Raw genomic sequence first — 25019 nt, forward strand, 5'->3', positions numbered from 1 at the left:
GGTTTAGAACTGAAGGCAGGGATGAAGAAGCTTTAAGTTTCTTGTAATACTTCAGAATCTTGACCCTATCACTGGATGGATTTAGAGGCACAAATAAATGTCCTTAGGTTCTAACATCTAAAAGCAATATATTAATTCATTTATAAAGTATGTTTTAATGCATTTGGTAGAAATCTTCCTTATTGACATAATAATAAAGTATAAATATTGGAGGTAAAAAGTATACAAAAGAGAGAAATAGCCTCCAAATTTGTTATATTCTTGTTTATTCTCATTTACCAAAAGCCAGGAGGCATTTCCTAAGGATACCAAGGTACAAATCAGATGTACTTAGTGTAGTAGAATTCAGATGAGTTGTTTGGGGAATAAATATAAGGAACTTCCTCATTTTCTTTTGCATAAATCCTTAAGTATAAAAGCTGCATCAATTATAAAGAATTATGGCTTCTTTCAAAGGCCTATTAATAAACAAGCACTTAAATCAATTTGGTAAGTGAACTTGTTTTTAAGGAGCAAAAATAAGTGGCAGGAAATGTCTAGAAGGTTTCCTACCAAACTGTTATGAGCAGTAGTACCTCTGGGTTGGATAGAGGAAAAAAGCAGTCTTTACATTGAGCTATAGATGTGCTTCAACTTGCTATTTGCTCTAGAATCCACTCTCTTTCTAGGAGCATCAGGATTACAAAGCCATAATCTCCGCCGAGTTGGGAGTAACAGATTTTCTGAGTTGGGTTCATCAGCTATAGATTTCCAGATTTTTTTCCAAAAGGGCTATTTCAGTAAATGAACAATCTCCCATGCTTGTTTCCATCAATCCTGAGCTTAATATCAACTGTCCTTCTCCTGACTATTAAAATTGAGGACCAGTGACTGTGCTCTTGGATGTGCACTGCTTGGACGAGAATGAGATATTTCATGTTGGAATGAGCTCGGGAGCTCTCATCCCTACCGTCATGGTTCTAGACACAGTTCTGACAGAAGAGGATGGAAAGAAACACAGGTAAGTACATGGATACTTAAAAATTCAAGTGGAAGTGCCTGGCAAAATGCTGGGCTTAATGTTAAGGCTAAAGATGGGTCTACATTTTCATAATAGTCTTCTGTTATGGTAGAAGTCATCTGGCGATTTCCTCATTACAATTGCCAAAGACTTCCACCTGTCTCTTCTTTATGGCCTCTTTGTAGCAAATGATCTGTTGAACTCTTGACATTGAAATGCTCCTCTCTTGGAGCCGGTTCTGTCTCTCACTTTCTCTCTCTTCATAGTTCTCCCTTTTCCCACCTCGTTCTAATCTTTCTCCAGTCTCATGGCAAAACCAACAACTCCTCTTTTCTGACCAGTTTCTCCTTCTAACAAAGAGACTTTCTGAAACCCAGACACCACCTTTCTCCCAGTGACCAGGCTCACAACGTCAAGCGTCTGTCTTGCGGTCTTCCACCTCCCCTGCACCTCCATGTCCCCCACCCCTAGCCTCAGTAATGGCCAAATACCACCTCTGACATCATCTTCCCCCTCTCCAAAGCAGCCTGCCCACCACTGCCTGACTATTGTCCTAGGCCACATCATTCCCGTAGTTAAAACTTCCAGTGGCTCCCCTTTGCTGATGAAATAATGTCCAAACACCTACACTTAATTACTCAAAAGTCCAATCTACTTTTCCTGTCACTTTCCTCAAAGCTTCCTTTTAAGTGGACTATGTGCCAGTGACACAGGGCAACTACCTACCCCCTGAATGCTTGAGTGTCCCATCGGTACGCCTTTGTCCAAACTGTCCCCCTCACGGGCACTCTCTCTTAATCCAGCCAACACCGCTCACCTGCACAAAGCCTGCCCTGTCTGACACACAGCTCCCTAACCAACACACACACCAGCTCCCCTGCACCACAGCCGGATTAGGTGCCACTCTACATCTGTAGACCTACACACATTTGCATTTATTCCACTCCCAGGGAACTTCGCCTCTTCTACTTTTGGTTTGTTATTCCCTTCTCCTTCTTGATCTAAACACTTTGGCAGAGAAGGAGTGTATCAGATTCTTCAGTGTATTCCCCGAAATCTTTTAATTCAGGGACATATGGATGCCCACTAAAGACAGGGCAAAAGTAGGTCTACAGTTGTTCGTGTGGAAAACGACATGCAGGTAGCTATTGTAATAATCATAACCTGCATGTCTTTTTCCACACAAACAACTGTAAACCTGCTTCTGCCCACCCCTGTATAAACCAGTTAAACTCAAACTTTGAGGTCATACTTTAAATGTAATAATTTACATGTCTTTTATTCCCCTGCCAAGCAGAAACAGAATGTTTCACAGAAATGGTCCCTGAGCAGCTCGAGATCAAGAGTATATAAAATAATGACTATACATGCATATCCTCAAAATGATTATCTTTTTTCCTAATTTAGAAGGGAGAGAGAAAAGAAAGGATATATGAAAAGAAAAGGAACATTAGGTTCTGTCTACTATCATATGAAGAATGCAGAGAAAACAACCTATAGTAGGATGCAAGTCAATAACAAAAGAGCATAAAAAATTTAAACTATAAAAATATAATTTATATGAGGTCTCTTGTGACATAAATATTGTAAGGTAAGGTAAACTGCTGCAATATTACCTTGCACTTATTGTTAGCTTCTGAAAATGTTCTTTGGTTGCTCCTTATACTATAGTTCGTCTTCCTCAGTGAACGATAAGCTCCCACAGGGAAGGCTAGAGAGCCACTGCTACCTGCCTCCCCTGCCACTCTGTGGTGCTCACTAATGTTAATCTCGGGACTGAGCAGCAAGGAGAATCATGACTCTTCTAAGGCCTTATTCTCAAATAGTTAGTGTAATTTTGCAGGGTGATTTTTTTCTTTAAATCCTCACCCGAGGATGTGTTCATTGATTTCGGAGAGAGCAGAAGAGAGAGAGAGAAACATTGACTGGTTGCCTCCCTCATGTACCTCCACTGGGAATCAAACCCACAACCTAAGTACGTGCCCTGACTGGGAACTGAACCTGCAAACTTTTGGTGTATGAGATGACACTCCAACCAACTGAACCACTTGGCCAGGGTGCATGGTGATTTTTGAAAAACAAACAAACAAACAAAAATCCAATGTACAGCTAGGCTTATTATAGGAACATGAGGATTTTTATCCAATGCAATGAGACTCACTAAACGTGAATCATGGACACGCTAAAGCTGTAACTTTGACTTCTCTTTAAGCCAGTCAGTTTTAATCTTCTCTGAAACAAAAGAAACTTTGGATCATGGATGACCACACCCTCTGAGCAATGTTATTAATCTCAATGAGGGGTCATAAGCAACTGGATGTGGAAGGATCACTGCAGACACATCATCAACACTGATAACCCTATGCAAAGTGCATGTGGAGAGATAGCTAGTGTTTTCCCATTGAGATCGAACATTATACTCATCCCTTCCTTAAACCCTTGATTTCTGAAATTCAAGAAATTCCTTAAAGTATGAATCTTCTATTCATATTTGCCAGTGGGAAAGTTCCAGATTTGGAGACTTGAGACATAAGCAATGACAGGAGGCATGAGGTCAGAAGATGACAGATATGACAGACGGTGCTATTCACTGCACAGAGACTTCTTCAGTAAATGTCTGCGCACCTGAGACTTATATTTGGTTTGTATAACTAAGAAGTCCACGGGGAACCAATGGCTGAGCAGGTAGAGCAGCACTTCAGTGATTGACAGTCCTATTTAAAAGTTAACAAAATGGGAGAAGGGTAGGGTAGAGAAGGAAAAGCATATAAAATCCAATATAGTCAAGATCAAACCCTCTGATCACTCACCACAATCATTTGAGCCACGTAACTTTCAGGTCCAGTGTATTCAGTTGGGTCTTTAACCTTCACCAAGACTAGGAAGTACAAATAATGCCACATATTGTGTTCTGACTTGATGTGCTCCTCAAATGAAACAGTTTTATTATCAAACTTGTCCCTTTCAAGTCCTGCAAAACACAGGAAACAAAATGTATGTAATTTGTCATTTAACCAGCACTTAACTTCTTAGCCTCTCCCCCCTAAAAAAAAACATAATAATTATGTGAAAAAAGCTTTCTGTAAGAATGCACCAATTTAAAATGTTATGATTAAAAGCAATATAGTACATAAGACCTCTAGAATAAAAGGTCGTAGTTTACAGACTTCCTCCCAACTAACATTTTTCTCCCCATGGATCCTTGGGCATGCACAGTCCTATTACACATGTAAAATTGGCAGATAATTTCAAATATATAACCATGTCAAAATTGTCCAATTAAACTGGACCACAAGTCTAAGAAAAAGAAGTAAAAATGATTGTGCAAGAAAAAGGCACGCATGATAATCAGGACAGAAAAAAAAGTCATTTTATCCAGGAACTTGCATAAAATGAGGGAAGACAGCTGAGAGTCATCTCTTCAAAACGACTTGTGATCAGTGAGTGGTACTCGAACATACACTGTGAGCTGGGCTCTGAGTGCGGCAGGACTCCCAGACTCGTCCACCCCCTCAGGTTACTCTGTTCCAAGCATTCTGGGAAGGGGATGATCTGTTCAGTTTCCAGGGCACATTTCGTCTCTGAATGGACACTGAGGAAAGGATCTAGTAGTAATTTTTTTTTTCCCTCAAAGGTTGAAGACTGGATGAAAGAAAATGACTGGAGATGAAGAAAAATACCCATGGAAAAATGAAGAAGAAGCCAAGGAAAATGGGATGTTGGGATTCAGTCTGGTTTTGCAGTTCAGATATTGGAGAAGAAACCAGGAAACTGAATTCCAATCTTGGCTACTCTTTCCTTAGGCATTTTTTTAAAGGCCATTTGGCCATTCAGGCAGGAAGAAGACACTTTAAATATTAAGATACAACATATAATAAGTAAAAAATCTGTCCCAAATAAATTATATTATTGGATATTCAATGGAAAATACCATAAAATTTAGCTGGCTGATGGCTAGGCCTCATCTTACCTGACCTGTCATCAGTTCAGCACACCCCAGAGAGAAACAACCATCTTCCTCAACCCCGCTCTGCCCACAGCCCTCCTTTCATCCCATGGCAATGCCATTCTTCCAGTTGTTCAAGCCAAAAGTCTAGGAGCCATTCTTGCATCCCCTTCCTCTCTTTCACGTACCACAGCCCACCTTTGGTTGAGATTCTTCTTTTGGCTCTACCTTCAACATATATTCAGAATCGGATCGCTTCTCACCACCTCCACCACTACCACTCTGGTCTGAGCCATTGTCATCTCTCATCTGGTTACTACAATAGCCTCCCAGGGCTCCCTGTTTCCACCCTTAACTCTCTACAGCCTATTCTCAACACAGCCAACTGAGTGATTCTTTAAAAATCTAAGTGAGATAGCGTCTCCCCCCTTTTCCAAATCCTGCAGTGGGTCCTCACCTCCTTAGAGTAAAGGTCGAAGTCATTAAAATGGTCTACAAGTAGGGTTGCCAGATAACATACAAGCTGCTCAATTATGTTTCGATTTCAGATAAACAATAAATAATTGTTGAGTATAAGCATGTCCCATGTGATATCTATTTGCTAAACCTTAAGTAATTTGGCACTACAGCCTCTCAAATCTCATCTCCTGCTATCCTCTCTCTTGATAACTTTTTCCCAGCCACAGCAGTCCCCTTGCTGTTCCCCACACACAGACTCTTGTTTCAGGGTCTTAGGACTGGTCCCTTCCTCTGCCCACAACACTCTTCTCTCTGGTACGTTGCTGACTAACTCACCCATCTTCAAGTTTTTGCTCAAATCTCACCTTCTCATTGTGGCTTAACTTATTCACCCTATTTAATCTTATCACCTGTCCCTTCCCTTTTTGTGGACACTCTTAATCACTCTTTCCTATTTCCCCTCTTTTTTTCTGCAGTGCTTAGCAACTCCTAACAGACCGAATACAGCCACATCAATGTCGTTAAATCAAACTAGACCAAAGTATAAAGACATGAAAATGATTGCTCACAAAAAATCCTGCCTGCTAATCAGCAGAGAAGAAATGTCATTTTACCCAGGAACTTATTGGGTTTATCATTTATTGCATGTCCATAGGCAGATATATCTGTCTCCGTTCTACACCAATGATCCAAATAGCTTAGAATGATGTCTCTTATGTAGTTGGCACAAAATTAAATATTGATTCAATGCCTTAAGGATACTTCACTAACAAAATGTTGTCCTTCTAGGATGGCTGCAATCAAAAACAGATAATAACAAGTGTTGGTGATGATGTGGGTAAATTAGAATCCTCATACACTACTGGTGGGAATGTAAAATAGTACAGCTACTTTGGAAAGCAGTTTAGCAGTTTCTCAAAAGAGTAAATGTAGAGTTACCATATGACCCAGCATGGATATATATATATATATATATATATATATATATATATGAATATATATATCTCCATACAAAAGCTTGGACATAAATTGTTCATAGGAGCATTATTCATAACAGCCAAAAAGTAGAAAGAAGCCAAATGTTCATTACCTAATGAAAGGATAAATAAAATATCCATACGTGTTACTGAAACACGCTGCAACATGAACCTCTAAACCATCAGAGTGAAAGAAGCAAGTCACCGAAGACCACACAGTATATAATTCCATTTTTATGAAATGTCCAGAATAGGTAGATCTATAGAGGCAGGCTGTAGATCAAAGGTTGTCTTGGGCTAAGGAGGATAAAAGGTATGGGAGGGGAATGGTGATAGCTAAAGGGTATAATGTTCTTTTGGAGACAATGAAAATGTTTTAAAATTAATTGTGATGATAGATGCCTAACTCTCAATATACTGCAAACCATTGAATTATATGCCTTAAATGGATGAGTTGTAAGGTATATAAATTATATCTCAACAGAGCTATTACTCAAAAAAGTAAAGAGAGACAATGTTGAAGTAGATTTTCTCAGAATTCAATTCAAACCTTTATCTCCCTGTTGCAAGGTATGTACGGCTATAAAAACAATGTGTCTACTATCAATTAATTCATAATATGGTAGAGGAAACAGACAACAGACATTCTGAAGAGGTATAACAGGCCAACAAAACATAGAGAAGGCCAAAATAGATTGTCAATAGGTACATTTGAAACTGTTTCGAAGTGGTGTAAAACTTGGAACGTCTGGCCTTGAAATGTGATTATGGGAAGTGGAAAAGAGAGGAATGGTAATAAAAGATATTTAATTTTTATTTAGCATATATTTATGCTAACTATAAAGATATATAAGTATGCTATTATAATTCCAATAATCCAATCTGACCTTTTATCATGTGAGGAAACAGATTCAGAGGGAGTCAATTAATTGCTCAGTAAACACCTTTGGTTAGTGGAAAAGTCAGCCAGTATTTAAATAAAAATATTTCTGATGCCAAAGCCATGTTCTTTTGCCATCTGGGCAGAGGAAATGGTGTGGCAAAGCTAGAGATGAAAGTGGATGGCCTGTTTTGGGGAGTGTCAGTTCCTCTGGTGTGGTCAGAAGGGAACATTCGGAAATGAAGATGGAACAGTACACTTGGCACAAACCATAATGAGCTTTAAACACAAAGCTCAGGAGTCTGCACTTCATTCTGAAGGTTTTGAGTGGAGACTAGCATATTCAGAGCTGAGCTCTCAATTAACGTCCTGTGGCAAGATTTATAGAGGCAGACTGTGGGAGAAGAGGCTGAGGGTGGGAGTCCAGGAACTAGGGCACTGGATGGGAAATGGTTATCTTTCATTTTCACTGGTTCTTGCTCTCTAAGCATTGTTGTCTGTTCTTCAGCCATCATTAATGTTGGTGATTTCTCAATCTTTTCCCCAGTGCTGACCTTTCTTCTCAACTTCACTTTCTATTTCCAGCTGCCTCCTGGGCAAATCCTCCTGAATAGCTTATAGGCATGTCAAACTCAACTCATCAAAAATTTGTTTTTTTAGCCCTTATTACTGACTTCTGTTAATGAAGTCCCTGTCACCCAAGGAACTTGAAGTGATCCTCAGACTCACGCTCTGACAATCCACTTCTTGGAATCTCTGACTTTCTCACCATTCTCCAAATACACGAAATCCTTTGAAAACTGCATGCCTTCAGCTAGTCTCTTTCCTGCCTTCCAGCTGACCCAGCTCAACTCCTGCTGCCACGCGGACTCCCACAGACAAAACCAATTAGTTGATCCTTTCTGTGTCCAAAATACTTTGCAATGAAAATTTGTCAATTTCTATCTGAGGCTCTACTACTCTATTGTCTGATGTCTTTTTGTATTACCAGCACCTGGTAGAGCAGGTGGTAAACCATAGGTATTCAACTAAAGTTGACAGGATAATTGAATAAATCAAGAAACTGAAGAGGAGCTTGGAATAAAACTTTAAGAGGGTGTGATGTATAATTAGAGGCATATATTTATGAGAAATCAAGAATGACTGTGAGTTTCCTGACTTAACTGAGTTTAAGGTAATATCATTAAAGCAAGAGAAAAGAAGAGATTTTGGAGGGAAGATACATTTGATTTGGGATATATTGAATATAAGATGCCTAGAGAATGACCAAGTTAGAATGTTTGGTGGGAAGCTGGAACTTCCAGCGAGTTCAAGATGTAAATAGACTAGTTCAAGGATAAATGACATAAAATTAAATGAGACGACCAAGGCAGGAAACATGGAAGCATACAAAGAGCTTTGTGTGCTCATTACAAACTTTTCAGGAAGAATAAGACTAGGTGAGTACTTGTGTTTTGCACACAGTACGACTGAGATAAGGGTACACACCCACCCAGCATCCAGGCATCCCCATTCTGTCCTCTGCCTTATTTTCCCCCATAGCTCTTATCATCATTTGACATTCTACATGTGTTGGAAAGCAAGTTCCAAAACAGCAGTGCCCTCTGTCTATTTTTGTTTATTGCAATGCCCTGGCACATAGTAGATGCTCATTAAGTACTGTTGAACAAATAAGCGAATGAATAACTTTAATGTATAAGTACAGATAATAAGGGACTAATATAATGAGAGAAAAACATAGGTGGCCCCTCTCTCACAGTATAGCCTCTATATCCTAATAAATCATCTAGAAAGATTTTTAATTCTAGAAACCTGACTATATTTATGACAAGAATTCTGACTTAGCATTAAATTCTCTCTCTATTTTGTTATTTTGTCACACCTGGTCCTCTTCCCTAAATTTTCAGCCTCTAGTAATTAAAAATTAATAATTATTATGGACATCAGAGCCGATTTGTTTTCTATGTTTACTGCTTCAGTTCTGTCATCTGTTAATTATCATCCCATCATGACTGCCTTCTGGATCACTAGCAATTGTTTTCTGAGTCATACCTCTCAAACATTTGGTCATTGCCTTCAAGGCTAGAAAAGTCCCATCTGCTCTCATCACCTGTCATAGTATCTACCTCCTCTGTTACTAGTCTGGGTGTCACTTGGTGCACCCCTGAAGCCAATCCTCTCCTACGGTGGAGATTCTCTCTTCTGTTATTTGCACTTTATCCCTCTTTGGATCACAACTTAACACCCAGCTCTTCCCAGAATCATTTATAGATTAATCACAACTATTTTATAATACAACCCCCAAAATCCCAAATGCTTGAATCTTTCTTGTAATGAAGTTCATACAATATATATAGATGTATTAAGTCTTACATATGGTAAGCAATTCCAGGAATGAATGCATATCTAGATATATGTTATCATAACACTTATCACATGCTTTTGCTGAACTGAAGGTCCTTTCAGGGCAGAGAATAGAGGACCCTTATGCTACAGGAATTGGCAGCTAAAAGGGCCTGGCACCATTTTTTAATATTTAAAAATGTTTCTACTTTATTTTAAATTTTGCACTAATTTGTTCTACTTCACAACATTTTATTTGTACAAATATAAAAATACAATTTAAATTTATTCTTAGGTTAAATTACCTAAATGACCAAATTTTTTGAATAAATGTGAGGTTTCTGGAGAACAGACCATGTATCAACATCTCCTGTGCCTCCTGGTGTCCCTGTCTCCCCATGGGTGTGTGTATGCCACACAAACAATACCTTGCATGTGACAAAATCTGGAATAACTTATTAGAGTTAGTGCACCAAGATATTTGTGCCTGCGGTGTGTATTAATTTAGTACTGACTTGTTTTATCTTTCTTTTATAGGTTATAAGGCACAGTATAGAGACAATGTTAATTTGGGGCTAATTAGATAGTCAGTCATTAAGAAAATATTGATGAATGATCCCCAATACATGCTACGGAAGCATTAACCTGAATAAGAATGGGTTTAGATCTCTGAAAGAAGAGACATTACATGTATTGAGTGCTTACTGTCAGCTAAGCATTGAGCTAGGAATTCCAAGACAAATGATGTCATTTATACTCACCACAACCCCCAAATATGACATTATAGTCCCCATTTTCCAGAAAAGGAAACAATAGTTAGAGGTGAAAGGAAACTTGGTCAATGTCACATAGCTGGGATATGGAAGCAGTATAGACCTACATCCGTTTGACTATAATGTTCATTCACTTTCTACAATATAATAATGAATAGCATCCAACAAAGGAGATTAGGCAACAGAAGTCTGCACCGTACCACATAGCTAAGGGTGATAGGAGGGATTTAGGAACAGACATGTTTGCTTCTGGTTGGTGAGATCAGAGAAGTCTTCATGGAATAATGGCATTAGATCGGGGCCTCAGAAAGAGGGCAGGAGTTCAACAGCTTAGGAGTCTGGGCGTTCCAAACAGAACACTGTGAGAACACATGGAGAGTTAAAGACGAGGGACACAGTTGGACCATAACTTGAGCTATAAATGGGTGAAAAGGTGGGCAAAAAGAGGGGTCCAATTGTGGGGCACCTTATATGCCAGGAGAATTAGAGTCCTAGAGTTATAGGCTGTAGTGCTCTTGGGAGCCTTTTGAGTAAGAAAATGATGAATTCAAAGTAGAAAAATTAGTCTGGCAGCACTGAGTAGGGCATTTGGGGCTAAGCCAAGGTGAGTCTAAGAAAACTAAGGTGTGGCGATGGGAACCTGCAGAAGGCAGTGAGTCTGTGAAAGAAGATTCATTAGCACATGGTAACTAGTGCACCTGGAAGAGGTAAAAGCAGATGCTAAAAATAACAGAGAAGTCCCCAGTCCAGGTAACTGAAGGTAAAATGGGAAGTAATTCACTGCGATGTGGAAGTCAGGACAAGTGGCTGGGTTAGAGGGAGGAGAGGGAAAGTCAGGACGCACTAGTTTTGTACACAGTGAAGTTGGCTGCCAGAAGTCATACCCTTCTGCATAAACAACTGAAGACAAAGGACAAAAGCCTGGGGAGAGGCTGGAGAGGTGGTTGCATATTTGGCAAAAATATGCATAAAGTGATGGTAAAGAGGACGGCAGAGAAAAGAGAGGAAGAGCCCAGGATAGAATCAGAGCCTCTTATCTAGGGGCTGAGAGAAAAAATAGGACCTCCTGGTGGGACCAGAGAATGTGCCATTCCAGGTAGAAGAAAGGTCAGCAGGAAATTAATGAGATTCAAGAAAAACATTTTAATTGGGTGATGAAGGTTATTGTGACATTATAAGAAACGTATAGGTTACAGGCTTTTTACTGACTATGAGAGGCCAAAGAGAATTTTGACAGCGAAGGGAAAGGCGTAGAGAGGTGGGAATGGTGGCTAAATGGTGCTCTTACTGTACTGTTCATGTGCTTTGTTGTTAGAATATGGGAAACAGGATCGTGTCTTGGAACTAGGCTCACACCCTGCTGCTACTGATACGTTCTTCCAAAACATCTATTCTTTGAAGGTAGTTACTATGATCGTGAAGAAATGGGCTTGGAGGAAGCAGTGTAAAAGTAAGACCATGAGACATACAGAAAGACTTTTAAGGGCAACATCTTTTTTTTCTCTGTGGGACTCACCCTTCGATACAATGGCTCACTTCCCCAAATCCCCAAATTATTGTACGGCATCTTCCTTGGCTCCATCTTGGTCTTGCTTGCCTCCATCTAATCTAGACATGTAAAGAGAAGGCCCTTCTTTCTCCCTCAATTTCTTTCCAGCAAGTCCCTTCCCACACTGCGCAATCTGTCCTCACCCTTGTGGAAACTAACGTCACAAAAACATCCTAAATGAGAAACTCAATGGCCCTGCTTCAGTTCATGTTACTGGCCTTCTCTGCTTTGACATATTCGATCATCAATCCCTTCTTTCCAAACTGTTTTCTCCCCTCCCTTCCACACGCCGCAGATTCCTGCTTCTCCTTGCATCACTCGGACATGATGGCTGTATTTATTATGTGTGATCCTCTTTCTCTTTTAACTTTTCAGTGCTGATGTTTTCCACTCAGACCCCACCTTCTGCTCTCACTCAGAGGTCTCTCTCTGCATTCCAGCTTTTTCTGCCACTTACAGGCCGAGGATTCCCCAACTCCTGTCTCCATGGCAGACACATTCTCTGAGGCTTAGACTCACACGTGGAGCCATGCACTGAGTTCACCTCACTGGATGCTCAGTGCATACCTCCATCACAGCATTTCCAAGGCTAAATTCAGCACATTCCCACCTGAAATTGTTTTTCTACTCAACTGTTGATGCTACATCTACCCAGGTATCCCAGCTCTCTCATATTCATTCCAAATCACTGGGATTTAACACCTACATATTTCTTGTTCTGTCTTCTACCCTTAATACTGCCACCACTAACCTTCCCGAATCAAGGTTTTGTTACCTTCCCCTCGGATTAGGGCAAAACCTTCTATTTGGTTACTGTCTCCAGTATTACCCCTGATGAATGACCTCCCACACCTTCCACAGTGCTTCAAAACAAAAGTACAGTAGTCCCTCACTATATCGCGGTTCACTTATCGCGGCCTCACTGTATCACGGGATTTTAAAAAATATTATATTTAATTACTTATCGCGGATTTTTCGCTATATTGCGGGATTTTGCGGTACTATATACATATGTTGTTAAAGTTACATAGGTTTAAGAGTGTAGAATAAATGTAAGGTTCCTACTTCGTCGGGGCGGGGGCGGGGTCTGGAACATAATACCCACGATAAGTGAGGGAATACTGTACAACCCTATCCTCCTCTACTTAAAGTTCTTTAATGGGTGACCATCCTCTATAAGTCTATAGGATACAGTCCATGCTTTATAATATAAACAGCCACATATGATCTGGCCAACGTCTGCTCTTGGCATGCCCTGCTCTGAAATGTAAGCTCCAGCAATGCTGAGCTGCTTGTTATGACTGAAGATTCTCACTCTGCTGTACTTCCCTCCATGCCCTTCCCTATATCAGCCTCTCTGCTTCCACTCACTTTGATATGGCCACCTCCCTTCCAGCTTTTACCATCACCTCTGCTACCATCTCTTCCATGAAGCTTCTCCTGACTCTGGCCTGCCCCTACCACACCCTGAAGAGGAGTAACAACCTGTGAACTTCTCTATCATTTTTCTTAACACATTAGATACCAATATGTTTGAATTCCACAACAGAAGAAGGACAGGTCTCATTTGTTTGTTCCCTTGAAATATAGATCATTATTACAGGTCACTAATCAGCACACCCCCAACTGTCAGAGGAATGTTGGAAAGGTTTGGAAGAGCTATTCAGGGAATTGAAGACAAAAGTTGAATCAAAAAGGGAACGGAATTTACTGAGGGTCCATTTAAACTATGCAGAAAAACGTTATACTGAAGGCCTTATGCTTGTTTTGTGACTTTTATCAAAAGATTTTTCAGCCCAACAGGGAAAAATAGAAGGTAAGTATAAGCTGGAGTTGGGGATTATTCGAGGATGGGAAAGGATTCTAGGCCAGCTACAGAGGTTACTAAAGCCAGAAAGAGCTGAGGCATATGGAGAAGAGAGTAGAGCCAAACGCAATGACGAGGGCAAAGAAAAGGCTGGACCTGAGAAAGGCAATCATGGGAGAAGGGAGGGCAGCGTCATGACAGACAGAGAGAGGGAGGCAAGGAAGAAAGGCAGGGGCGTGAGAGGGGGGAGGAGGCAGGGAGGGAGGGAGGGAGAAGAGGGGAGGAAAGGAAGAGGCCAGGGAGGGGAGAGAGAGAGTAAAAACAGAGAGGAAGCAGCACAGTTCAGAATTGAAAGCACAGTGTCAGTGAGTAAAAGTTCAAACTGCTGGAAAAATCATCTGTAGAGTCATAATCTAACAAAATAAAAACGATCATTTTGTTACTTAATCAGTATGTTACTGCGATGAAAAACCTGTCAGCGGATAGAACCAAATTTTGGCATTTCGCTACATATTCTAAAGTCAAAGAATCAAAGAAATTGCAGAAATAATGACAAGATAGTTTTGAGATGTAATTATTCTATTTGTGGAACAGAGAATCCGAGTCCAATGATCAGTTACATAATCTCCAATTTGTCCAGCTTTCATTTTGAAATAACTTTCCCAAAGCATGATGAATAAATATCATTCTAGTCCCTCCTGGGCAGTTTCAGCTATTATTTTAGCATTTTGAGAACACTTACCACAGATGAAGCAGGTTGTTTTTAGAATTTCTTCTTTTTTCTGTTTTTCACTTCTGAGATCCGCAAAAGTATCAATGATGACACCAAAAATCAAGTTAAGAACAATAATGATAACAATGAAATAAAAAAGAAGGTCATATACCACTCGGGCAGCAAACAAGGGCTCCTGAAATTTAAAAAATAAATAAATAAATAAATAAATAAATAAATACACACACACACACACACATACCTACACAGTTTCAAGGTATGGTGATTTAGCATATTGTCTAGCAAAGGAACTACATTCAATAAATATTTGCTAAATTAATATAAACAGTATTCCAAGTTGGAAAAATAAGACCCACTTTCTACCTTCATTTTCTTTAAATGTAAATGAGAAGAGCTTTGTAGCCTTTTCCCAGAACCCCTTCTATTCTCTAGGACTTACTCCCCTCACTCCCACTCTGCAATGGAGACTTACTTTTTATTATAAACCACTTTGTAACTGTGCTCAATGCATTTTGGTGCAGTAGGTTGAATCCCAGAAGCTGCACAAAACTTATACAAATATCAATTCCAAAGGTCAATGATTACGGAGTTGAGGAGAACCTAATGATTCATCACTTTCTGGAGTAGGTTTTGCTCTTGGCTTTATAGGGTCAAGTACATATAGCTCAAGCTATTCCTACTTGATGAACGGTATGGAAGTACACATTAGAGGTCATGTAATCCAGCGATGTCACAGATGAGGGAACGTTAGATGAACTGGCAACATGATACAGCTGGCCTGTTGGAGAGCTGAGACTTTTTCAAGCCCCCAGCACGGTGCTTGAGACTTTGCAGCTAATGCAGCTAATGAGAAATGTTTCAGCCACACCATTTTAAGATATAAAATCCTGTCAGAATTTGTTTAAATTTTATATTCACCATGGATAAATAATGAAGGCTACTCATATTCGGAGGCAGAGTAAATCTTCATGTCTGAGAAACCTGATAGACAAGGGGGCGGTATAGTTTCTGTTATTTATGGACCACTCAGCTCCTCTACAATGTTTGTAATCATGATTTTGTTGCTGTAATACAATGCACAGTTCAAACTTGGAACAATTTCATAACCTCACTAACAACATAGATTTTTAGTATATTAGTGCTTTCTATGTAATCCTAGCATATAACAATTGGTTTTAATGGCTACCATTATACCTTTAAAGCAAATGACACAAGATATAGTACCCTGAAAACAAAAAAACCATATTGTGGATGTTGTTAAGAGAGGCTTTAAAAAAATGATTATGTGCTTGTTGAAAAAATACTTTTCCTCCAGCTTACATCTTTCGATGGCCTTCTCAGCACGTCTCCCACACCACCGCCATTCCTGAGGCCCTGGTTCAGGACGGTGACGATGCACATAAGGAGAGTGTCACATGTCCTTTCAATTCCATCTTCATATTCTTCATCAGCTATAAAAATATACAAATTAAACAATGCGGCAAACTCATGGTTTGTTTTCTGTTCCTTTTTTAACTTTCTTTTTATTGCTGACACCATTACAGATGTCCCCATTTCCCCAACCTTTGCCCACCTATACTCCATCCCTCACCCCCGGTCTTTCCCTCTGGTCATCACCACACTGTTGTCTGTGTCCATGGGTTATGCATATATGCTCTTGGGCTAATCCCTTCCTCTTCTTTCATCCAGTTTCCTCCTCTCCCTTCCCCTCCCCTCTGACAACTGCCAGTCTGTCCCATATATCCATACCTCTGTTTCTATTTTGTACATCAGTTTGTTTTGTTCATTAGATTCCACATGTAAGTGGGATCATACGGTACTTGTCCTTCACTGACTGGCTTATTTCACTTAGCATAATGATTTTCAGGTCCGTCCATTCTGGGAATATATCCTAAGAATCCCAAAACACTAATTCTAAAGAACATAAGCACCCCTATGTTCATAGCAGTGCTATTTACAATAGCCAAGATCTGGAAATAACCACGTGCCAATCAGTAAATGAGTGGATAAAAAAGCTGTGATACTTTTATACAATGGAATACTATATGGCCATAAAAAGAAGGAACTCCTACCTTTGCAAATTCATGTTTTTAAAATATACTATTATCTACTTCCAAAGATCTATATTTTCATAATCATGCCATGAAACAACTTTTTGAAGTCACATAACACCTATTTTTATATGTGGCAGCCCACGACTCACAAAGACTGATAAAGCCACTGAAACAGTTTTTTCTTCTATCAGTGGAAAATGACAGAATGAGAAGGACATACTGTAAGGAATCTAATATTCATTGTGCATTGTTGTGCTGTGGGGAGAGGAGGTTGTGGTACAATCTCCAGAAACACAGTCAGCTCAAGAAACAGAAGTATTGCAGGGAAAAGAGTGCACACGGAAGCGAGGTGGGCCTGGCTTCCAATTCTGCTCTGCTCCAGTGCTGGGACATTGGGCCAACCGCTTAACCTCAATAGCCCCATCTGTAAAATACCCTTCAGAGTACTAAATTTAAGATATATGAAACATCTTACAGACAGATTGGCATACACATTGTAGGTGCTTAAAAATTAGGGCAGCTATTATTTCATTAATTTGTTTAAGGCCTAAGCTTTCTTAATAATGACCAGCATGGAACTACAGATGAGAAGCACAATGTATTTATATGAACAATTTATTTTGTGCAAGTGTAAGTTATGTGACAATATTAGAGAAAAATGGGGAGAGAGAAAAAGGTACAACATGACACAAAAGTTCCTAGTCTTATTTTGTTGAATGGTAAAGTTACCAAACTTGTTAATAATGTACCAGTCATTTAAAATAGTAAAAATTTCATACTAAATTAGACTCTGGAATCAGGATTTCCTCATATTGGTCAGTGAGAAGAAATGTATTTTTGTTGTTACAAAATTATAAAACCATCACAGCACTGAATCTTGGTATTGTGTAGCCACAACCGGCCTGTCTAGGCAGGACTACAATAACAACCACCAACAAAGGAAAAAAAAAAAAAAAGAATCAGCCTAATTCTGTCTACATGATCCCTGACCAACAGCCTGTTTAGAACTTTGTTTAAAAAGACTGATTTCCCTCTTGTGAACTGACTTTATTTTAACAACACTTGGATGAGGAATCCCCACCTTTTCACTTCATTTAGAGCTACTTCTTTTTAAAACAGGCACCTCGAGAGAAGGGCTGAAGTCAGAGATGCGCAGGCAGCAAAGGCAGTACCCAAGGTCTCAGCGGAGTCTGTGCTGGACCACTTACCTCAGGGAGGAGCCACATGGCACAATTCTGGTTTAGAAAGGAAGAGACACAAAACTGCTTTTGGAGGAAGGAGACATGGGGAAGAGGTGGGGCTTGTGGCGGCAGCAGTCAGAGCAGCAGAAGAGACAGGTAGGCAGAGGAAGTAGTGAGAAAGCTCAGTCTGCCAAGTGCCAGTTAGGTGCTGGGTTCTAATGTGATGGCTAGGGAAAGGGGGAAGAAAAACAGTTAGAAAAGTGTAAGAAAGTTAAAGGGATTTTTAAAGAGAAATATGCTTTTCTAGTCCTGAGGTCAGGTGCAATATGTCTCTAGGTTATTTTGCCACAATTAGCCTTTCAATCAAAGCTATCATCTATCTAGTGGCAGGATCTGAATTCGTTTTTTAATCAGCAATATAACACACATTTATAATGACTTATTAATCAGTACCTAGAAGCTACAGGAAACTGTTTCCATCTCTCCCAAAGGATTTAGAAACAAGGTTGTTTGTTCTTGAATAGGTAAGCTAGTAAAATCCACACACAAGTCATGTGATTAGCCATTGTGAATTAAAATAAATTGGCTGCAAATATACAATGAGAAAGCTGGCTTTTTGCATGGCATACAAACAGGGGGAGAATTCCAAGGGCAGGCGAATGCCAGCAATAATGCAGTTAACAAGCTCCTCAATAACTAGTGCCTAGGCACACCAATTTTATATGGTAGCCTCTGTGAGCTTGGTCAATAAGATTCTCTCTTCGTGAGATGGATCCACTCATAATATGCTAAGCCAAGTTCCCAGGCCTTCATGCTGAAAGCTAGGCCCCGAGTCATGCCAAGTTCACCTAAGTAAATGCCACCTTGTGGAGACCTATCTACATAACCAGCTGGCCTCCCCAAGCCAAACCTGCCTTGTTCTATTGCATCAATAGCCCTGGGGTAGGTGTCAGGAATGCAGGTGGGAAGATGAAGGTGTTGTAGCCCCTGGGAAACTTATGGTCCCCTAGGAAAGGTAGGTCAGCAGACCAGCAAAGGCAGTGCCCTATCTGAAGGTACTGCAGAGGCCAGAAGGAGGTGCATCTCATGGACTGGGGTGTCAGGGACAAGCATCCTGAAGGAGGTGGCACCTGAGTTGAATCTTGAAAGAGAGGTAGGTCTGGCTGGTAAAATCAGTGAAGCAAAACACCCCAGGCAGATGAAATGGGGTGAGTGAAGGCAAAATGAGCATGGAAGCATGTGGGGAGTTTGGGGAGTTGCAGGTGGACTGAGATACCTGGGCCATGGGGCATGCATGCAAGTGTGGGAGCTGTGAGAAGACAAGCAGGCAGGGATCAGGTCAGGGGAAGCTCATACACCAAGATGAGGAGTTTGAACTTGTTCCTGAACTTTCAACAGGGGCAAGGTGGTTGACTACCCAGTTAGGGAAACAGTATGACCTAAAACATGTATTGTAGGTCTTTGAATAACATAATTTTGCTGAACATCGTTTCATTAAAACATTGATAAGATGCTACAGTACTTAACTCTTATACCAATTAGCTTATGATAAAATTGGTTTCATTTTATGTAATTGCCAAGAACTTCTTAATAATGTCAAAGGAGGACTTATTGTACTTAGGTAATAAGACAAATTAACATGTGATAAAAGCCACAGAAATAGTGAAAAGATATTAGAATAGAGAAACTTTAGTACCATGGGTAATTAAAGGGGAGTCCCTCTCATTAACGTAGACTCCAAGTTTTCCTTGAATAGACTAAGACAGGAATAGAGAGAAATTTCACATGGCATGAGCACAGAGCCCCAGAGGCAGAAAAAATATTCGCTGCTACAATGAACAGCAAATAGACAGCATGCAGAGGAAGGGAAGATAAAGCTGGAAAGTCTCTGTGAAGTTTTAGTGAATTTTTATCTTATTCACCAGGTGATGGACCATGGTAGACATTTTGAGTTGGGGGAAGAAAAGGAAATACTCAAAACAGTGATTTCTGACAAGTAGTCTAGTGGTGGCGCAGTGCATGAACTGAGGATAGAATGAGCAGGGGTAGAAAGTCCACATAGGAGGCAGTTGCAATAATTCAGGCATGATGTGCAGTGAGCCTCCACAGGGTAATGACAGTGGGAACAGAGAGGATGAATGAACAGGAGCTGACGGAACTCTAGGCACGAGGGAGAAGGCAGCATTAACTATCACACTAAAGCTTCCAGCCAGAGGTGACTTAGGAAAGGATGGTTCCATTAGGTCACAGAAGCAGACAATTCAGGAGGAGGAACTGGATAGAGGGTGTTTTGATGAAGACAAGGAAAAAATCTCTTGAGCTTATGTGTAAGAAGAGGAGAAAACATTTTAAAAAACTAGAAAAGATAAGAGATCTGGGAGAGTACTAGGATCCCAAATGAAGGGAGAAAATAATTTAAAGATGGAGAAGGTATCAAAAAAAATGTCCCAATTACAGAAGGGCCAAAGGCAATGAGAAACAAGGAAAGGCTGCTGGAGCTAACAATCAGGTCACAGGAAACAACAGGAAGGTGGCAAATAGTGGAAGGGAAGATGGTTGATGCAGAAATTGGAGGAGAGAGGGTAGCCAGCATTTTCCAGGAAAATCTGTAACTGAAAGGAAGGAAAATGATAGAATATTAGTTTGGGGGAATAGAAGAATGCAGAGGAAGGTTCAAATGGGACCTAAGAGGAAGAGAGTGAACAGATGGTAGCAAGGAAAAGATTTCAGATGTAAGAAAAATGGTCAGCTAATGGTGGCCAGGGAGAAATGATGAAAACAGAAGTAGTTATGAAAGCAGTGAGAGAGCACAGTTGTTTACATGCAAAAGGAAAGAATTAGCGGAAATACTTTTAACATGGAAACATTTAAGAAGAACTAAATATATACATGTAAGAAACTTAGAACATTGTTTGGGACATAGGGTGTAATAAATTCTAGGCGTCAAAATTAACATCAGTAATAAATGGCTGTTAAATCTTATGCAAAGTTATAGTTTTAACAATCAATACATTTCATACTTGAACAAGATGAGATCAAGTTATTCTCATATTTAGTTGAGTATTAGTAAAATAAAGTATTTTTCTTCATTCATAATATAAATAAAATGTTTCATATGAAGAAAATACAGTCTATTGGCTTTGAAATATTTTCTTCCAATCTGAGGTGCTAGTCTGACCAAAATGTCAGTAGTGCTGAGGTTGAGAAACTGTTTTATTACAAAGCTGTTATTTAAAAAAAAAAAATACTGGACATGCTTGAATAAGATTATTTAATAATGCTATTTTTTTCTGCTTTAATAATTAAATTATTCAATTAGAAAGCAATAGGTTGTCATTGAGATATATTTAAATTTTCCATTTGTTAGTCTTTTTTTTTTTTAACTATATTCCCTATGCTGTACTTTACATCCTGGATCCTGGTGATGGTTTTATAGTTTGCATTTCCTAATCCCTTCACCTTTTTCACTCACCTCCACACCCTCTCCCCTCTGACAATCATCAGTTTGTTCTCTGTATCTATGAGTCTATTTCTGTTTTGTTTGTTCATTTATTTTGTTCTTTTTTTAATCTAATTTTTTATAATTTGTTGTTTTTTCCATTACAATTGACACACAATATCATGTTTCAAATGTACAACCCAGTGATTAGACATCATATAACTTATCAAGTAATCATCTCAATATATCCAGCACCCATCAGACACCACACAGTTACCACACTATTACTGACTACATTGGATGCTGCACTTTACACCCCTAAGAACATTCTGCAACTACCAGTTTGTACTTACTTTTTGTTTTTAAATCTTTACCCAAGAATATGCTTATTGATTTCATAGAGAGAGGAAGGGAGAGAAACATTGATGTGTAAGAGAGAAGCATCTATCAGTTGCCTCCTGCATACACCCTAACCAGGAATTGAACCTGCAACCTAGATATGTGCCCTGACCAAGGATCGAACCTATAACCTCTGGTGTATGAGCTGATGCTCCAACCAACTTACCCACCTGGCCGGGGCAATTTGTACTTCTTAATCCCTTCACCCACCTCACCCACTCCCCAGCGCCCATCTCATCTGGCAACTGTCAAAATGTTCTCTATCCATGAGTATGCTACCATTCTGCTTTTATGATTACTTTGGTTTTTTTGTTTGTTTGTTTAATTGTTAATATATATGCATTTATTGCCAAAAATATATACTTTTAATCCTTATCTGAGGACATTTTATCATTGCTTTTAGAGTGAGAAAGCAGGGAGAAAGCTGATCAGTTTCCGGTATTCATCAATCTTTTTTGTTAAAGTAAAATATAAAAACCTATTAAATTTGAATTATTCATATATGTTAGACATATGTGAGCTTCCTGCCTTTTCTGGACATTCAAATGACTTTTTTACTTAGAAAATAATTGTGACTACATTTTGTAAATTGCCTGAACAGGCCTTACTTTTCTAGAAAATCAGGTTTTTTGGCTTATTTTTTAAGTGAATATTTTTGTCTAGGAAGTCAGGGAGGTCTGCAGCAAATGAAATAAAAGTTTTTTGTTTTTTTTTTTTCAACCAGTTGCTAGTCAGTTATGGTGCTGCTGCTGGGACAGTGGCCCTACCAGCATCTGCTGGCGCATCCTTGGGAACTAGCACTCGGCCTCCCAAGGACCATGTGGCTTGTTATTATGTTGCTGTGCGTGGCTGGGCCTTTGTAATGTGGTCCTGCTGTCCACAAGGTAACAAACCAGGCCATCACAAATGCACACTAGGGTTTTCAGATTAAAATGTAATCCTGGTCTTGGACATAGAAACGTTATTTTTAAATCTAAGTGAAACATGCTGCACAGCAAACACCAGGTTCCAGCTTTCGCTCTACTTTTGTAGTTAAATACATGTGGCCAAAATAGAAAGAGGGCAAGGGCTATAGGAGTAAATCCATGGAATTTTCAATCAAATGAATTTTATTAGTTACCCTGTCAAGTGCAAAAAGGGCACAGAAGAGAAAAGTAGATCAATACAGGCATTCCTGCAGTTTTTAATACTGATTTAGGAATGATCCCTGATTGTGAAAAGCTATTGCCACCATCTCTGGCTCCCAACAATGTCTTTGTCACACCTCCAGTGCTCAAATTTCTGCCCTATCCTTTCCTCCCTTCTCTGGGAGCTTTTCCTGAAAAATCATACCTGCATCTCCCCACCATTCCCAACTCAGGTGGAGCCTAAAAAAAACGGAGACTTGCCCCTGGAATGATACACCTGGAAGGACTGTCCGCATTTGGCTGCATAGAAAAGAGAAGTTATGTTCTTTGTGTAATATTTTAGGTAAGAAAGAGGTTGTAAACATTTTGATGGGAAGCCTTTTATGAGTTTGTATTCAGAGTTACAAACTAATATCCAAACAGACCATGTAATAGAGGAGAGTTTCTCAGCCTCAACACTATTGACATTTTGGCCTGGATAATTCTTTGTTGTGGGGGCTGTTCTGTGCACTGTGGGATGGAGGCAGCATCCCTGGCCTCTGCTCACTAGCTGCTAGTAGCACTCCTCCAACAATTTTGACAACGAAACAAATCTCAAGACATTGCCAAATATCCCTGGGACAGTGCAGGGAAGAGTACCAACTCCAGTTGATTAATATATAATAAAAAATATTTAAGAAATTGCCTTTAGAACAAAATATGCATGAAGAAAAAGCTATCCAAGCATTCTTGGGGAAAGGAAATATGACAGGCAGAATTTTTAACAACCTCTAAATTTGGGTTGGGGAAGAAATAATTTATAGAGATTAATCCTTTAATTAGGCAGCAATAAAACTCAGAGGCTGGAGTACAGGCTTTGGAATCAGAGAGTTGGATTGATTTACTAGTCATGTGATCTTACTTAAGGGTCTTCAGTGTTTTACCTATAATATGAGGATAATTAGTTACATCCATTTATTTTCAGGGTCTTCACATGCCGTTTTCCTCTCTGACTAGGATGCACTTCTACCTCTTGGCCTGACTGACTTCTCATCCTTCATGTCTGTATAAATTATCCCTTCTCAGAAAAGTCTTTCTGTTTGATATTCCTATAATCAGATTCTCTTGTGACTACCTATCATAGAACTGCTGGCAGGACTCACCATATTTTATAACTTTTTATGCCTCTACCACTATTTTATAAGTTCCATAAGGGCCAGGGTCCATATTTGTTTACTCAACAGTGTGTCTTGAATACCTAGCACGGTGGCTGGGCCACAGGCTCAACAAATATTGATGCATGAATAAATGAACGAATAAAAGAAAACGTGAAGTTTTTTAAATCATCATCATCATCAAATGATGTACTGGGTACAACTAATTTCCTGTTTCACAGAAATATTTACTTCATTTTTTTCAATGTTAAGATCAAAATGTCCCTATTAGTAATAGCATATGAAGTAATTACAATAGAATGCCTGGTTGAGCATCAACAATATCTGGGTAATTGTAGAAAGCTGGGTAGCCACGACCTGGGCTATCGGGAATGAAATCCCAATCTCCCAATCAGATGAGCACAGGATAGGCGTTTATGGCTTGGCAGCTGACCAGTGAATGACGTTTTAGCCACGAGTTAATCACATACAAGTCAAGAGCGCTGTGTGATTGCAAATTCCTCTATCCAGATCAAGGCACCATCACTCAATTTCCCACCCTGGAGTGCACATCATGAGGTAGTGCCGTACCATGTGAGGAAGGCTGCAGACACTGGTGGTGACACTGGAGGAGGCATGTAACAGGACTGTAGACCCTGGCAGAAGATGAGCCAGTTCATTTAGAAGCCTTGACTGGGTCTCCAGCAGGTAGGGGAGGAGAAAATTCTTGGTGGCAGCTGCTCACAGTGCCTCTAGTGACTAGGACATTGGGATGAAATGTATTCATGCGTTTATTTCATGAAGCATGAAACACTGAGTCAGAAGAAGGGACTCTCCATTTTTCCTCTAGGAACAGTCCAATATCTCAAAGAAAAAGGCAGCTCAGGAATGAAGGCCATATCATTTATGATCAGCCAATGTGCTCCCGGATGGAAGTGAGGACATCCATCTTTACACTGTACTTAAATCTTTCTTTCTTCATTTTCCCTAAATGCAATTTTGTCCTTTATTAATATAATACAGAATAAATCCACTCCATAGATATATATAACTCTTTAACTATTTAAAGACATATAGTCCCTAAATTGTTGCTGCTTCTGGAAACAGATCACTAATTCCTTCTATAGCCCATTAAATTTCACATATGCTATAGTTTCTAAACTATTGAGAAAAATTAGAATTTTAAAATTATTTTTATATGCATGTTTCCATTTGCTCC

The 25019-nt window shown here is 39.6% G+C and overlaps 1 protein-coding gene across 1 annotated transcript in view; it reads right to left on the bottom strand.

The window, feature by feature from the left end:
* ITPR2 (inositol 1,4,5-trisphosphate receptor type 2) overlaps nucleotides 1-25019 on the bottom strand; it is a 438944-nt gene that overhangs the window by 35230 nt on the left and 378695 nt on the right. Inside the window, exons 53-55 of the mRNA XM_090272941.1 lie at nucleotides 15788-15918; nucleotides 14477-14642; nucleotides 3811-3971 (exon numbers count right to left, since the gene is read on the bottom strand). Coding sequence (XP_090129067.1) covers nucleotides 3811-3971; nucleotides 14477-14642; nucleotides 15788-15918 — 458 coding nt within the window. The remainder of the gene's footprint in view (nucleotides 1-3810; nucleotides 3972-14476; nucleotides 14643-15787; nucleotides 15919-25019) is intronic.

The sequence above is a fragment of the Furipterus horrens genome, unplaced genomic scaffold (genome assembly GCF_987537825.1).
Source record: "Furipterus horrens unplaced genomic scaffold, mFurHor1.1.pri manual_scaffold_4, whole genome shotgun sequence".
Classification (NCBI taxonomy): domain Eukaryota; kingdom Metazoa; phylum Chordata; class Mammalia; order Chiroptera; family Furipteridae; genus Furipterus; species Furipterus horrens.